This window comes from Peromyscus leucopus, chromosome 1 (genome assembly GCF_004664715.2).
Source record: "Peromyscus leucopus breed LL Stock chromosome 1, UCI_PerLeu_2.1, whole genome shotgun sequence".
In the NCBI taxonomy this organism is placed as follows: Eukaryota; Metazoa; Chordata; class Mammalia; order Rodentia; family Cricetidae; genus Peromyscus; species Peromyscus leucopus.
This window is the reverse complement of record NC_051063.1, coordinates 138,888,499-138,906,519: the sequence shown is the minus strand read 5'-3', so window position 1 is coordinate 138,906,519 and position 18,021 is coordinate 138,888,499. Positions and strand designations below refer to the sequence as shown.

General features: G+C 44.8%; 1 protein-coding gene across 2 annotated transcripts in view; it reads right to left on the bottom strand.

Annotated features, from left to right (window-relative positions):
- Slco3a1 (solute carrier organic anion transporter family member 3A1) overlaps positions 1-18,021 on the bottom strand; it is a 289,209-nt gene that overhangs the window by 9,579 nt on the left and 261,609 nt on the right. For both annotated transcript variants that reach the window (XM_028893279.2, XM_028893281.1), the window contains exon 9: positions 12,366-12,430. In XM_028893279.2, the coding sequence (XP_028749112.1) occupies positions 12,366-12,430 (65 nt within the window). The remainder of the gene's footprint in view (positions 1-12,365; positions 12,431-18,021) is intronic.

Below are 18,021 nucleotides of genomic sequence, written 5' to 3'. Positions count from 1 at the left end.
CTGCTCACTGCCATCCTGCATGGGGTTTGCAGGGCTGTGTGAACCACCATGTGGAGGGACCAGGACCAGAAGTAGAATATGAATAAGTCATACTGTGTGAGCACATAAATGACACATTTATAGTTTAAAATGGGACATGTGACCAACATACTCATGATTACTGTTGGTCCAGTTATTAAACTGGTATGAATTCTTTTCAAGCGGAGCTGACACCAGATAGCCACAGCAATCATCACAAATGCTAGATGAGATGAGAACTGTCTCCATTCTTAACTCAGGTCCTGGGCAATCTGCTGGTTTATTTGCCTGCTCTCAACTCTTCACTCACATGCCATTGGACCTGCCTTGGACCAACCACAGCCAACAAAATCCCAGTGTTTAAGATGCAGCTCAGTCATCACATGTCTGTTTTCTCTTCAAAAATGGGGTCTTGCTATGTTGTGTAGGCTGGACTTAAATTCATGGGCTCATGTAATCCTGCTGTTTCAGCATCCAGTGTAGCTGGATTCCAAGTGCTTAGGTACTTACCACCATCCTGAGCTCAGCCATTTGCATAGTGTGTGTGTGTGTGTGTGTGTGTGTGTGTGTGTGTGTGTGTGCATGTGGAAACCAGAGGTCAGCGTTCAGTGTTGTTCAACTGGAATTGTCTACTTCGTTTTCTGAGACAGGTTTTCGGATTGCCTTGGAACTTGCCAGTTTAGTTCTGTTGGCTGCTCAGGGACCTCCAGAGACACTCCTGTTCCTATTGTTTCCCCAGTGTTGGGATTACAATCCTGTTTCTATTTGTTTTAATGTGGAAATCAGGCCCTGCTTGCATGGCAAACACTTTACCAACTGAGCTGGCTTCCCAGCCCCTGTCATTAGAATTTTGAACATAGAATATAAGCCTGAGGTTCGATCCTCAGCACTGAAGAAAAAAAATCCCAGGTGATTCTGGTCTGTTTTGAGAATCCTTATTTGTTGGATGGGGAAACATGAATAAGTTATTAAGTTAGTAATACAAATTCATTGTCAGGGTTTCTAGCATTCCCCGAGGCTAGACTCTGGTACCAGCCACCTTCAGTGACAGACCTTAATTGTGAGACATGATGGCTACAGTTAGATTGGGACAATCCTGGGACTGTAGGACTAGTGTGCCACTCCCTGGAGTGGCCCTTCCTGGGCCAGTCCTGGTTCAAACTTCACTTTTCACTGAAGGTCTTTCTAAGAATGTGATTACACTTAGACCCTTTGTCCAGAAAAATAGACGTTGTTCTCCAAACCAAGCACACAGTTTAGGGAGGGGTTCGGCGAACTGCTAACTCCATCCACAGTGGCAAGCAGTCTTTCAGATGTCTAGATGATACAGCACCACCATACTGACAGTTACCTAGGTCCGGGAAGGCTGTATGGAGGCCTCAGTACTTCCGTGTTTTAAGATGGGCCTGAATGGATTGCTGGGTTCTATATTAGCCTCTTGGAACTGAGAGGCTGGCAGAACTGTCGTCTAGGTCTTGGTGTCTTGGCCCTTCTCCTAAGTCTGCTGCTTGTTACCCCGGAGAGAAACCTCACAAGACGCATTTTCTTAGAATCCTCATTAAACTCCTCAAGCAGCCCGATTTAATAAATGGTGTGGGCTCAGAATCCCCTACAAGCTGTTCTCTGTTCCTGGCGCAGACTTCGGTCCTGCAGAGCGGAAACATGTCTGTTTCACTCCCTGTGGCACTGAGGCTGCTTAGGGGCACACATCTTCTCCACTAGCTGAGCTGAAGCATGTTCTCCCCACCCCAACATGGAGGGATTTCCATGGCAACTGATGCACGTATGGATGGATATGTGGCTAAATGGCACTGATTTGACCTATTCTCAGGCACAGCGGGACAGCGTAAATCCATTCACCTTTTCTGTTTTTCTGTGGTTTCATTTTGTGATTAGATACCAAATGCTCTTTCTACCTCTTGTGACCAGTCTTGAGGTCATTAGCCTCTGCCCTAGCTACTAGTCACCCAGCAGTGAAAAGCTAATACCGATAGTCACCCTGCTCAAAGGACTTCCTGTTGAAAAAGTCTTCCACAGGGAGGAACTAAGAGTTAGATATTCGTTACTTCATAATGCATGGATTCCTGGACACATAGGCAAATTTGTCAAATCAGAATATATTCTTAGCACATCACAGGACATCTGGAGTATAACGGAGCCATTTGTTAGTACTTGTTTAAGCTCAAACTCATGCAACTCCTTCATGATCCTGTGTCTGAATGAGAATTTTTATTTATAATATTCAGTTGTCTTTAAGTAGGGTATGCATGCTTTGTGCTCTAAAGGTGTCAATTTTATTGTATTGTCAGGTTCCCCTAGCAAACGACGATGTCCCCGAAAGAACTAGAAAAAGCCTTCAAGTACTTGGAAAGCTAAGTGTCCATTAAAGTTTTCTATGCTATACTCAAGATCTTAGAGACCACTGGTGGTAGAGATGAGAGAGTTTTTACTTAAAGAGCTGGGAACTCTAAGGCATTTCCCTTCATCTCTCAGTGTCTCTGTGAAAGATGGAGCTAATATCACCTTCTAGGGCACAAATGTGTTTGCAAGGGGCCTGACCCATTCACATGGCCAGAGCTTTTGCTACCTCACTCATCTTCTACAGGGACTTAAGGGGAAATTTTAGAGTAAATGCCAAGCTTAGTAACTAAAGAACAAACTTCATGAGCCTTCTTTTATATTTCTACATAAAGCATTAGCTTTCTTTTCTGCCAAATTAAACTCTTCCCTTTTATTGGCTTGAAATTCTCTCCCAAGGAAGGACTCTAAGCTACCGGACTCTGAATTCCAGGCTTGGGGAGACGACACAGATGTAGGTCTGAAGCACTCTTTTTCTTCTGGAAGTCTTTGCTCTTCTGGAACTCCCCTGAGCAGTCACTTATCAGATTCCTAGCCTCCTGACTAATTTTTACACTGTCATTCATCTGTATATGTTCATAGATTTATTGAAGTTTAAAGAAAAATCAAAACAAACAGTCCCCAGAAGATGCTGGCCTATCCTGAGACCAATGGGAGATTGCTATACTATTAGTAACCAGCCAGTTAACCACCCCAGCACTGTGGAGGCTGCAGCCCATCCATCATAATTCCTTCCATAACTCCTAACCTCCTTTATTGTACAGAGAAAGAGGCAGAGGACCCAAATCTAGTCATTTGCTTTTCTTCTAATTCAAAGTTCATTAGTCTGAGAAGATTTTAGATCACTTTTCTGGGATTTCCAGGGTTACAGAGAACAGGTTATTTGCCTTCTGCTAAGCTCTTGGAAGCCATGTTTTGATGTGTGAAGAGAGAGAAACACACAGGCGTCCCGATCCTTGCCAATTGTAGAGTTCTCCCTCCTCTGGGCTTGTTAATGCATGGAGAAGCTGGGAGCCTGATTTGTAAACAAGCTTCCCTAGGATCTGGCAGAATGCCTCTGGCAGGACTGGCAGGCACTTGTCAGCAGGAAGAGACACTTGTGTCCTTGCCACCTTTCTTTTCAGTCAGGGTGCTCACCTCTGGAGGTCTCCTGGTGAAGGAGGACATTTCCATGCCACCCCTGGCACTTGGGAACCAGGGCACTTTGGGCAAGTTCCACAACTTCACGGAATCTCAGCCTCTTTATAAAACGGGTATAAGTTGACTTTCTTGGTGTAGGGATGTATTTCATATGTCTGTGTACACGTCTGTGTAAGTGTGGGTGAACATGGAGGACAGAAGTCAAGGTTAAGTGTCTTCCTCAATCCCTCTCCACTCTATTTATTATTTCTGAGACGGAGTTTCTCACTGTTCCTGAAAGTCACTGATTGGCTGGCTTGTCTGTGAGTTCTAGAGCTCATCCTTTCTCTGCCTCCCAAGTGCTCAGAGATTACAGGCAAGTGCCACCAAGCTTGCCCTTTACATCCAAGCTGGGGATCAAAACTCAGGTCCTCAAGTGCCTTAAGGAATGAACCCCCCCCCCCAAAATAATTATACTTTATGGCACGGTTAATTTTTTTAATTGAGAAAATATGGATAGAGAATGCTCACCAATCAGGTTCTGATCCCATATTTAGAGCTTTGTTCTTAATCCCTTTGGCTACTGACCACCTGCCCTCTTAAAATAAAAAATCTCATAGGAAAAAAATGTACTACAGAAAACCTTTCAAGCCAAGAGTTTGTGGGTCATCCCTCACCCCTTGAGGGTGAGTCTATTTTGAAAGACAATCAGGTGCTTCTAGAAGGGAGGCCAGGGACACATCAGCATGTCTTGTTTGAGCATCTTCACTCTGGTACACCCTTACTGTGACAGGAGTACGGAGGCAGGGGTGATAGTGGAATGCTGTTAGAAACATCTCCTTTCCCTTTGTATCTCTTGGGCAGGAACTTGGGTGTGAAACACTCTTCAATAGGGCCCCACCATGTGTTGGCAGCCTATACGACAAGATCAATGCTCTTTGCTATTTCAAAAAATATCGAAAGGATTAAATCTTCCTTATACTTTGGCTCACATGCATATATGTATGTGTACATATATGCACTTTACATATACATGTAAGTACACACACACACACACACACACACACACACACAACACATATACACATACTGTGTGTGTGCTGCTTAAGGAGACAGTCTCTATTTTCCCGAAATCTATTAACAGAGATTAACCCTCAAGGATCTGTATTTGGCTTTTTCATTCACTCTCATGGTTGAAAAGGCAATACCTATTCATATTCTTTGGTCTCAACTTAAAAGGTGAATTGAAAGGCTTTTGTAAGAAAAATAAATCCACGTTCCTTTACAGGACAAAGCAGAGGCTGAAAATGACTGTGCCATTTACATTTGGAAAGATAATGGTTCTTCTTCAGCTTACCTGCCGAGACTTTGAATTCACCCCAGACTCCATTCAACCTGGAGCAATTACTGTTACAGGCAGCTCCAGCTAGAGGAGAATGGGAAAGGTGTGTTCTCCTGAAAGGATTGATGCATTTCTCTCCTTCGAGCAATGCAAGAGAGATTGGACTGTTGACATCAGCGGGTGCTTTCCAGGGACACCTGCCACCCACTTTCCTGAATTCTGAGAACTGGGGGGGGGGGGGGGTGTTACTGCATTTTCACTTCATTCCTGGGCCTTTTGTTTAAAAAAAAAATGTCTGGAAGTTTCCAGAGCTTAAGTAGTCTGCCCGAGGCCACCTAGAGAGGAATGACAGGGAGGAGCTCACACTGAGCTGTGCCTGGCTGCAGAGGGCTCAGTGGCCAAAGTGATGTCCCCCTATGCCAGGTAGGAGAAGTGACTCCTGCATGTGTGGACAGCAGGGGGTGCCTCTAGAGCCTGCTGGGTAGCTGGTGTCCAACAGCTATTTGTGAAGTAAACAGGAACAGCGGGGATTGGAAAACTCCTCCCTGCTCCCCCCCCCAACACCAACACTAACTCCTGCTCCTGCCCACATGGGGTCCTCAAGTGCACTGTGCTTCCTTTTTCTAATAAAGCATGAGCTGATGTGTGTGTTTCCACTTGCCTGTACACCCTCTTCTATTCCAGACTATGCTCAGAGCTGGAGCTCAACAAACCCACAGAGATCTGCACCCGGTTTCTAAGAAATGCCTTTCCAGAGTCCTTCATGATTCAGAGACAAGACTCAAGGACAGGCCGCCCAGGATGCACAGGAAGGTGCTGTTTGCCTAGCAGGTTAGCTCTGTCACACTAAGCAGGGTGATCGGTGGGCGGAGACTTCCTGGTGAAGTCCAGCCTGTCCTTCTCAGTACCTTTGAGACCTTTGGTTGCTTGCCTCTGTTCTGTTGGACCATTCAGGGCTTCCCAGTGTCACAGGACTCGAAGTTAAACCTCAACTTCATCTTGGTCTCTTCTTTGCTCAAATCCACTTAGCTGGCTACAGATATGGGGCGGTGGTTTATTAGACACTGTTTCCACTTCAAGGCAATTGTTGGTTTCTGCCTTTCAGGCTTCCTGCTCTAGTCCTGATCAGTATATTTTCACTTTGATATGCATGCACGTGTGTGTGTTCCATTAGTTGTTCTCCATCTTACTTTTTTTTTTTCTCAAGGCCTCTCACTGATTCCGCAGTCTACCTATTTGTAGCGGTTGGCTGGCAGCAAATACCAAGGACCCTTGGCCCCCCATCTCTCCCTACCCAGAACTGGGGTTATAGCTTTTTGTATGGGTTCTGGGGATTCCTAACTCAGGTTCTTCTGCTTGTGTAACAAGCACGTTACCAACTAAGCCAGCGTCTCCAGAGTGGTACCTTGATGCTTTTGATGAACTGTCCTGCATTCTGCCAGCCTTGCTCCTGGCCGGATCTCCCCTAATCAGACCACTGAATGGGTATCCACGCTCCCACCTGAGACCCCCTCTGCTCCACAGCTGAGTGGACTCTTTCCCCTTGAAATTCAAGGTGTTTCGTAGCTCTGCTCACAGGAAGCCTTCCAGCTTCACCCCTACTCCCAGGTCCCTAAAAGCAGGATGGTATCTCTGGCTCTTTACATCCTTTTCTGGCTCTTTACATCTTTTGTGGCACCCAGAGCCCTAGACAGCGGTCTTCGTGCATACTTGTTTCTAGAATTTGAGTTGATGTGACATCCGTGGTCGGGGGTTGACCTCAGGAGCAATTTACTTTTTGCTTTAGCAGGGCTGGGGAATCAAACCCGTGGCCTCACATTTGCAAGTAAGCAATCTACCAATGAACAACACATGGTCCCAGGATCAAGGTTCTTGATCAGACCCCACGAGCAAATGGCTGGCCAGACAGAAGAGCAGTGATCAGTACATTTGTAATAGGAGGGAGGAGGAGGGGTCTGTCCCACCAGGAATTCTGCTGAAGGAACATCCAGTTCATTCTGAGTTGACTGACCCGTCTCCAGCTCTGTGGCCCCTCCTTTGCTGCTCCATTTTAGCCACTGGCCTGGATGACATGGACTGGACATGTGTTACCATACTCTGGCCTTTTAACTTGCTCGCAGTGCTGAGGCAGTTCACCCTGTTTCTGTCTAGTCAGCCATGCCTCGGGTCCTGTCATGTCTCGGCACCGCTCCACCTGAGATCTTAAAGTCAGATACAGCAGCTTGGGCCACCGTTCCTATAGTCCCATTCCACCAAGTTCTTACTATTCCACTTTCTGTGGGCTCCCATTTTACCTCTTCTTTATCCAGCCCAGGTGTTACCATCAATCATGTTAGTTTCACTTGGCTACTAGCCTCATTTTTGTTTTTTAAGATGGTTTCGTGCAGCCCAGGTTTGCTAGGAAGCCGTGGATGACCTTGAACTTCTGATCCTCCTGTCCTTACCTTCCTCTTTCTGGGACTACAACATCATGCCTAGCTTTATACGGTGCTAGAGATCAAAGCCAGAGCGTCATGCATGCTAGGCAAGCATTCTAACAATCGAGCTACATCCCTGGAACCTACCATCCTCACTTTTCTTACCCTGCTCTCCTTGCACCTCATCTACCATTGATACCACCAACTACAATCTTGTTTCTGCCCTAGGGCTACTAGGGAGGTTCTCAGCCCACAGAGCAGAGGTTCCTGCTCTGCCTGTCAGCTCTTCTCCATTAGTATCTAAAGTAACACAGGAAACCAATGTTATCTTCACGTCTGGATCCTGCCATTTTTCTCTACCCTGCTCATGGCCCAATGTCTTCTTACATGCTACTTCCTTCTGCCCTGATAGATCAATGTCTTGTCCTTATACATCCCTGTTGAGCATGGCAGCCACTGGCTACATGTTGCTACTTAAATGAAAACTAATAAAAGTTGATATGTAGAATATATGATGCAGATATAGGTCCTAGGTGTTTTCATCCTAGGACAGCCCGGCCACGGTCCACGCCTCTCCTCACCCGCCCCTTGGGTCATCTGCCTATGTGAACACCTGGAATGCCAACCCATCTTCCTGCACACTTTGAACCATTCCTTGACTGTCTGAGGTACACAACACAATGTAGATACTATATTACGCAGCTCATACTATTGTTTAAGAAGTAGCAACATGAAAAGCCAGTGTGGACATGCTCGGTATGGACACTCTGTTTTTCTTTTAATGTGCTGAAATTGTCTATTTAAAATTTGCAGAGGTGGAGAGCCAACTGAACTTCAATTCAGAGACCAAGCTATGAAGGTACTTCCTCATTAATTTTTAACTCCACTATCTCAATACAAAACCCTTCTTCTCTCAACTCTAATTGACTATACCTTATTTGGTCTGTAGACAGCATCCCTTTCTGAGATACACAGAGGCTCTTGTCTCTGTCTTGGTAAAGCCTATCTATCAGCAACTTCTATTTGTCTTAAAGATAAAGGTCAAAGCTACCCAAGAGACAGGAGGCCTTTTCCATCAAGTTCCCAGCTCACCACCCTTGCCAGCCCCATGGGATGTTGCCCTTCCCCCACCCCACTTCCCTCACCGCGTTCTTGGCAGCCTGTAAGCTTTGTCCCTGTATGTCCCTTTGTCTACAGCACCCTTTCCTCTTCCTGTACATCTTCATAACCCTTACTTTTTATCTGCTCAGGACATCATGCCTGAATCCCAAGGCAAAAGTTAGGTGATCCTTCCCCAAGTCACTGTTGTCCCAGTGCAGGCTCAGATCTTGTCACACTCAACTTGAGTGTCCCATTGTATTCCCATTACCCACATGGGGCACCACGAGGGTTGGCAGTGTCATGGGATCTGATTTATTCATTGGCCTTGCATTAACAATAATGGCCGTTAATCTTACTGGGTTCTGGAGGAGATGGAATTAGGCCAGATGCCAAGACTTTCCTGCTAAGCCCCTTTTAATTAAAAGATGAGACAGTGTCATATCCTCTTAGTGCGGGGGTTTTCCAAACTGATTTGTGACCCATAATGGGCCATAGCATCAATATGCTGGGTCATGACCAACTTCTCAGAAAGCATGGAGTAGAATAGAAAATATCTGAACGTGTTATACATATTAAAGGTATTTTTTCCATGAAATTTTTGTTTCAGCTGTATCTATGCATATGCATGTGTGTAATGGGTCATAACGATAAAAGTTATCTCTTGTTCTGGCTTACGGTCACAGAAATGGAAAAATCCCTGTTCCCGATAGTACCTGCTTTTCCTGAGGCAGACAGACAAGATTCTGAGTCAGCTTCAGAGCAGTCAGGGATTATCTTAAGTGCATCACCTTATGATACCTCAGTTTTCAGTTTTATGTTCAATTCTATAATTTTCAGAAATGTCTTATTCTTTTAAGTTTTGGAGTTATCAAGATTATTATGAAGGGTACTGTTTTTGCATCTATGTTGTGTATGTGCCTTGCTATGGCCTGGGAGCTCAGAATACCAGAGGTGCTAAGGAAATGTCGGCTCCTTGCATAACTATCATGGAATGGTTCTACCATTTTCCAAAGAAGGCTTTCTAGCTTGTTGGTTTGCCCATCTATCTACCTATCCTTGGGTGCTGGTCCTCAGGCACCTTCCAAATTTTGTTAGAGATGAGGTCTCTCATTGGCTTGGAACTCTTCCACATAGACTAGGTCAGTGGTTCTCAATTTCCTAATGCTATGGCCTTTTCATACAGTTCCTCCTGTTGTGGTGACCCCCAACCATAAAATTATTTTTGTTGCTACTTCATAACTGTATTTTTGCTACTGTTATGAATCATAATGCAAATATCTGTTCTGCAGGATGTCTAATAGGTGACCCCTATGAAAGGGTTATTTAACCCCCACAGCGGTCATGATCTACAGATTGAGAACCACTGAGCTAGGTGCTAGCCTGGTGTTTCTATTTCTGGAGTCACCATTGTCAGGATTATTGGCATGCACCACAGCACCTCGCTTTTTACGTGGGCTCAGGGGATCTGAACACAGGTCCTCATTCTTGTGAGGTAAGTGTTTTGCTGACCAAGCCATTTCCCTAGCCCTGGTGTTTTAGACCATGTGTAGAGTCCTTCATATGGTTTAGAGATGCAGGGACCTCTATAGTAATGCTACAGATGAGGGTAAATATCCACTTTCTTTTGAGCCCTGATATGGGGAAAGTCTCAAGGGCAGTGGTCACTTGTCTTGGTATGGCCTGGGTGCTCAGGAAATGTCATCTTGTTGCATAAATATCTGTGGAATGGTCCTACCACTTTCCAAAAAGAGAATCTCTAACTTACTGGTATTCATGTCCATCTATCTTTCAGTTGCTTGACCATGGAGGGCGGGGGACATGATAATACGTGTCCCTCCACTTCCAATGACACAAGAAATAATTGGCATTATTATATCTATGGTCGTAGGAGTTTTCAAGCTATCATAGTTTCCCAGAAACATCCACATGTTTTAATTTGAAAGATGAATTAATGTTTTTCATCTGGGGCATCTCTACAGCTATATATTTCTATTTCCTATGAAACAGAAATAAGACAAAGAAGCCATTTATATTCCTCCTCTGTGGATCAACACACACTGATCAGGTAGAGGATCCTGAGATCTGCTCCACAGGGAACGGGGATGTTGATGGGGACTATTATTACCACAGACTATGGAGGAGGAAACTTATGGTGTGTGTTTCCTTTACCAAGAATGAGTTATTTTCCCTTAGGTCATTTATCAGTTACATAGGAATTAACAGCATTATAAAGTGATATATATGTACAAATATTCAAAAGTTTCAGTTTAGAAAATATATTATCTTATTACTTAAAACTACCTGGTACCATTTTGATGTTCATCCTCCCAATATTTTTCCAAATTTATACATACTTTATAATCATCTGAATATATTGGAGAGTAGGCCACCTGTGTCTCTTCCCCATGTCATGGGTCCTTTCTAAGCCTGTAAATAATCTTCTTTACAGAACTTAAAAGGGGGACATGGCTCCCACCAGGATTACAGACCATCACTGCTTTGACTGTTTCCCTGCTGTTGGACATTTGTGCTGATGGAAAAATGTTTTTGCAAACCTCATATTTTTCTAGCGCTAGATCTTTGTGTCCATCCATGACTACATACTTCCAGTGAGAGCTTTATGCTCTTTTATCCATGACTACATAGTTCCAGTGAGAGCTTTATGTTTATTCTTAAGGTGCAGGCCACAGTTATCTCCCTTTCCACCCTCAGTTTCCATGTAAAGTTCACTCAAATCACTTCCATTTTGATTTTGAAAAACAGATATTCATGAAGTTAACAGCAAGGCGTGAGCAGAAAAGTGTGACGTGGGTGGGGCCAGGCCACCTGTTGGAAACCCAAGGTAAATAAAGACATTTGGAGAAACTGGAAAGGCTGCAGGGTGATGGGTCTGTGGCCTCTTATGGGATCAGGCAGCCCATAAAGAAAGCATATCTCAGGCTGCTCAGGGCCTTCTTAATGGGAAGTTTCTTGTCAACTTGACACAAGCTAGAGTCATCTGGAAAGAGGAAACCTCAACTGCAAACCATGTCTCTATCAGGTTGACCTGTAGGCAAGTCTGTGGGACAGTTTCTTGATGGCTGATGGGTTTGAGTCAGCCCGGAACACTGTAGGTGGTGTCACCCTATGCATTTGGCCATGAGTCATATAAGAAAGCAAACAGTGTTCACCCATGGCCTCTGCTTCGGTTCCTGCCTTCAGGTTCCCTCAATGATAGATTGTGATCTATGTACGCCAAATAAACCCTTTCCTCCCCCAAGTTTCTTTCAGCCACAGTGTTTATTATAGCAATGGAAAGCAACCTAGGGCTGAATTGTACCACTAAAATTTTCCTCCCTTCTGGTACCACTGCATTTTCTCCTTAGCTAATGAAAATTCAGGGTGACTTGAGGACCTGAGTTGGTAATATTTGACACCCGTAAAATCAGAGGGGTCTAGAATGTGGTGTCTGAACTTGGAGTCAAATTTTCCGATTTCAAGTGATGGTTAGTTTAAATGTGTCAATGTGACAGACCTAGAATCACCTGAGAAAGGACTCTCAATGCAGGGCTGTCTGGATCAAGTTGGCCCATGTGCATGGCTATGTGGGACTGTCTTGATTATGTTATATGAAGTAGAGAGAGCCACTCACTGTGAGTGTCACTATTCCACGGAGTTTGGGTCGTTGACTTACACAGATGGGAAAATGTGTGAGCTGAACATAAGCATGTGTGTATTCTCTGCTCTGAACTATGGATGCGACCAGCTGCTTCAAGTTCCTGCCGCCCTCACATCTGGCAGTGATGGACTCAATCTGGAATGGTAAGCAGAATAAACCGTTTCTCCCCGAAAATTGCTTGTGTCGGGGTGTTTTGTCATTGCAGCAGGAAATGGAAGTAGGACACTAATAAATAAATATTATAGAAAAAGAAAAGAGGCAAACGCAGGAATTGGGACATTTTTACCAATCGTCACTCACCTGGTAATACACATCCAATTCATTATGGAGAGAAAAAAGAGACAATACGTACCCAACAAACGAAGGAGGAGAAAAAGAACTCCCAGCGCGTAAGACTTGAGCTCAGGGCTGACTGTCCTACATAAAAAGAGATGGAAGGGAGAAAAAGATTCTTATCACTCCGTTTTAATTAAGAGACCCAGAGCTATTTGTGGCTGTCCATTAGATCCTACCTTAGAAAATTACTAATAGGTTTTCTTCTTCTTTTTTTTTCCTTGCCCAAAGTCTAAAAATTGACTGCAACTGTGGTGTCAAGATAAGTTAAGAAATTAAGTGTTTTTTCCCCCCTTAAATAACTTGAGCTAGAAGGACTGGATGAAGTCTATACTTAGAGCAATGTGCGTTTGTTCCAACGAAGATTCACCATGGGTGGGTGGGGGGTGTGCATGTGGGACACTAGCTCAGCAAATTAGTGAAGAGCAGCCGGGACCATGAACACCCTCGCTGTCCTTAGGCCATTTTGCAAAATCCACTAGCTCCACGTGCATTGGCATCCCAGGTGGGCCAGCTGGGACATAGGTACATGAATGGAGTTTTAGTAGCTTGTACTCTTCTATTAGGCACTAGCTTTGCTTTGAACTGGCTCAATCATCCTGCCCTGGGTTTTCCATGTATCGTCCCTAAGAATGATCTCACATGTTCTCCAGAGTGTAACATTTTTACATAACAGTAGAGATGGGTTTATGAGTAGAGACGGGTTTATGAGTGATGACAGATTTCAGATAGGTGGGTCCACACAGTGGATCATACAGTCTCCCGGGTATTGCCTCTTAAGCTTACAGCTAGGATTTATTCAGTGCTTGCCTTCTCCCCTCAAGGCTAAGAACTATTTGCATTGTGGTTAACTTTGTGACCTCAACCTTACCTAGCTCTATCACCCAGGTGTCTAGCACCCAGCCTGTGCTGAGGGAATGCACCAATGGGCGGCAAGCTGGGCAAATGTCTCTGACTTACCATTCAGGGAATCTCTCTCTACCTGTGGTTTTGTGGTGAAGGACTCTGAGGGAAAAGAGATTGGACAATATACACATGGGCTTTGGGTTATTCAGAGTGTCACCTCTTATATCTGTCACCACGATGTCTTCTTAGGGAACAGAGAGATGTACATGACTACAATTCTTAAAAGACTTGGCTAGGCATGGAGCCCGTCATTGTGGCTGAACCTTACACATGCTGGAGCATTTCAGTGTGGCTGGAAGACTAGAGACCAGACCCAGAGTTCAGGGAGGGTATAGGATTTGGTCCTGTATAAAATAAAGGGTAGGAACAAGGTTGCTAATGGAATATCTGATATATCATGTGTAAACCTGTCTATTGAATGGATGGAGATAGAGAAAGAGAGAGAAAGAGAAACAGACAGAGATAGAGAGAGAGGCCAGAAGTCAATGTCAGATGTCTTCCTCAGTTTCACTCTACCTTATTTTTGAGACAGTCTTTCACTGAAGCCAAGTTCCACAGACTTGTCTATCCCTGCTCCCTATCACTAGGTTTATCCAGGGGCCATTGTGCCTGGTGTTTATGCAGGTGCTGGGGATCTAAACTCAGGTCCTTGTACTTACGTGACAGAGACTTAACTGACTGAGTAATGTTCCCAGGCCTAGGATAATATTCTAAATGATCCCAAGGTCATTTATCCAGCAACCTATTGGCAGTCATCCAGTGATCTATGACTTCTGTTGAGCTTTGGTGTGTGTGCTTCTGGCTTCTTGTTATAAGGGGTCAAAAGTGACCATAAAACAAAAGAAATTGCATATATATTATAGACGGACACTCTTGTCTTCCCCAAATTCTTGCATTCAAGCCTAATCCTAAAGTGATAGTGGGACCTTTGAGAGGGGCTCAGATCCTGAGGGTGGGGCCTGCAGGAATGGATTAGTGCCCTTGGAGGGGAATGCCTAAGAGAGATCCCCTTTGTCTCTTCAGCACCTTGGGACACAAGAGAATTTGCCATCTATGTGCTAGAAGTGGCCCTCACCAGATAACCTAGCTTGGCTCTTCAACTTCCCTAGTATCTAGACACATGGGACACAAATTCCTATTGTTTATAAGCTACCATGTCTATGGTATTTTGTCATAGTAGCTTGCAAAAGACTATGAAAGAGTAGTTTGTATAATCTTTTCCAAATTCTAAGATTTCCAGTAGAACAAAAAGGTAGTATTCTTGGGGAAATGCACACCTCTTGTTAATTACAGAGTGTGGTACAGGTCAGTGACCCCAGGCAGCATGCTATGCCTTCCATTGAGTAACGGGTCAGGACTCTGGCTGACAAAGTCAGGTAGCAGTTCCAGGTCATGAGATCTGCATCCGTGGGCAGAACGAATGCTCTTTGGAAGACACACATTACAAACCCCAAGTCCCCCGTGTTGTTCCAGCTCCATGGCTACAGTTTTGGCACTTTCATTTGAAGGTTTAACTTGAGAGACACATAAATAAAGGCAGATCTCCTTATCAAGAAAACATGCTGGTGTAATGAGCTAGGCTATTTATCACTTGCAATGTGATTTCCTTTCAGCTAGCATGTCACTGGGAACAAAGTGAGGAGGGTGCTAAGATCTTTCTTCATATCCTGTGGAGAGGCTGGTTCCCATAAGAACCACAGTTAGGAAGAAATGGAGGGCTCAGGCAGGATGTCACCGAAAGATCCGGGAAGAACAGGGATGCACGCTTAGTATCATTAACTTACTGGCTGTAAGACCTTGAGAATACTGTGTATTCATTTGCTGGGCCAGTTTCTTCATGAGGAAAGGGGGAATATTTACAGGGGCCCAAACACAGCAATTTAAAATAAGAGCTCAGACATGCGTCTTAAAACCGACCAAATGACCATCTGCTTTCCTGCCTGCTTTTCAGCATTCTTTTTTTTTTTTAATATATTGTGTGTATATGTGTGTGTGCATGCATGCATGTGCACAAATGCACACATATACGTGCATGTTTGTGTGTGTAGAGGCCAGAAGACAACTTCAGGTGTCATCCTTACGAATGCCATCCATCTCCTTAGAGACAAGATCTCTCATGTGCCGGAAGTGCATCAGTTAGGCTTGGCTGACTGGTCAGTGACCCCCAGGGATCCTCCTGTCTCCATGTCCCCACTGTTGAGATTACAAGTATGCCTCACCATGCCTGACATTTTTACATGGGTTCTGGGAGTCGAACTGGGGTTTCCATGCTTCTAAAGTCAGCACTTTACCAAGTGAGCCCCCGCTCCCCAGCCTCACTTCCTTCACTGTCCCTGTTGATAACTGCAGGTCAGCATAAGAATGAGTCCACCGATTTGGGCCAGGCTAGGGCTGGTGATTATCTTCTGTGTTCAGCCTGCATGGGGTATCCTCATTCTTGCCTAGAATTTCTGTGATGGCAAACTAGACTGGGAAAGGAAGGCAATGATGCAGTATGATCTCTTCTCCATATGAACGTGAACACGTGCCTATAGCTAAAACGTGGTTCATGGATATAATGTGGTCAGCACAGGTCTCTGAGACCATGAGCTCTTGTTCCATTTAAAGAGAGTCCAGTATTTCCTGAAAAATGATAAGACCTGCTTATCAAGCTGATGCTCGGAAACAGCTGAAATTCCACAGCCAAAATTTTACCACCTAGACTCTAGAGGCTCTGGGCCTTAGTGGGAACTCACAGAGGGAAAGAAGTGGACCAGCCACTAGTAATGGTGGCCAGAGTCCCTCTTTGACGTTCTGGAGTCTTCTGTGTGTGACTATTGCAACACAGTCTCAGGGAAATTTCTCTTGAAAAATAAACTGCTCATGATACAGCCACCATAAACCCATACGTGAAACCTGATGGATTTTGCTCATATGCATATTATATATAATCGCCTTCCATGTATAGTTTTAAATTCAATGGCTCATTTCATAAACACTTCTCACATTCTTAAGATTTTTCATTATTCCTTGAACCGCAGTTCCATAATTTAACTCACTACTTCAATTCAGGTGTTTCTGCCATTATAGTTAACGTTGTAATAAAAAATCTGTCTGTATTGAGCTTTTTTCTTGTAGAGAGGTATTTCCCTGAGATAAACGGCCAGGAATGGGGGTAGGTTACTGGAAGGGCCTGCATATTTTTATGGCTCTTGACTTACACTGGCATATTGCATTTTTGAAAGGACTGATAGGCTTTTCCATGCCAGCAGCAAAAAGTGTTTCGACTTGTTTGACCACAGCCCTCCACAGCACTGGGTCTGAATTTGTCGGACTTCCTAAGTATAAGATAGCAATTTGCTATTGTACCCTTAATGCCTCTGCACATTCATAAAACATTGCTAATGACCATCTGGGTAGCACAAGTGTTTCCTATAAATCTCCTTTCAGGAGAGTTGTCAGCGAAGACCAGAAAACACGGTAGGGAGGGCTCGAGGAACAGGAAAGTTGGGTAAAGCAGCTGGTATTGTACAAGGAACCAAAGTGGTTCCAAGCACCTCATTTCCATCCCCAGGCCTTGGCCTTGAACTGCCTTGCTTTTGCATCTAATGAGGTGAGCCTTTCTGTGGGATATGTTCTTTCTTCGGGCTCGAATGGACACTAGGGTATGGGTCAGTGTTCTTCTACGTACCTTGTTCAAATCAAGGTAGCAATAGTCCTGTGAATGATGAAACTTGATCTGAATATTGCTCACTGATTTTCCTTGGAGGCACTTCATCTGCCTCCAGGCAGGCTTCCCAGAGACAGGGGGCTACAGACTTCTGGGTGTCTCCCTGCAACCACTTACTCATGTAAGAGCAATCACCATCTAACCTCTCATGTCTCTAGAGAGGTTTATACACATGACCTGGAAGGGTCCAGATCAAGGCAAGAAGGCAGGCAGGATAAGTGCTGTTATCTCTGTAACAGATTCAGAAACAAGTCTGGGGGACCATGTTGTATCCAAGACATATGGCTGATTGACAAAAGGATTTGGCTAGTCTAATGCCACTTTCTAGTCTCTCTCTCTCTCTCTCTCTCTCTCTCTCTCTCTCTCTCTCTCTCTCTCTCTCTCTCTCTGTGTGTGTGTGTGTGTGTGTCCGTCCATGTGGGTGTGTATGTGCATGTGTGTGGAGGTCAGAGGACAAGCTGGAATGTTGTTCCATAGGAGCTTTCCACCTTTAGTTTTGAGGCAGGGTCTCTCGCTGGCCTAAAACTTCCCTGGGTAGGGTAGACTAACTGTCCTGCATGTTTCCAGGGACCTGCCAGTTTCTACCTCCCCTCTCACTATCATGGGCATTATGGGCAAGCTCTACTACATCCAGGTTCATAGGGGCTCTAGGGAATGAACTTGGGTCCATGCTTATGAGGAAGGTACCATTGCCCACTGAGCCATCTCCATAACCCATGGTTTTCATTATACTTCACCAACAATGCCTCCTGAAAAAGATCAGTGGAGAATGCTTTTCAATTTTGCCTTGAACTGCCTTACTTGGGCATCTAATGAGGCAGGCCTGGGAGGCCATGAAAGTGGCCTTCCACGTCTGCCTTGTTGTGCTGTGAAGTCCCGACTGATGGACAGCTCCTAATTGATTCCTCTTAGCCTGGAGCAGCTGTGTTCCTGGCTGCCACTCCAGCTCACCTTGCTTTCAAGACTCACGTGGCTCTGACACGCAGGAGCCCTGCACATGTGTGCCAGGGGGAAGGGCATGGACCAGGCTGACTCCCAAATACTTGGGGCTCAGTGGGCA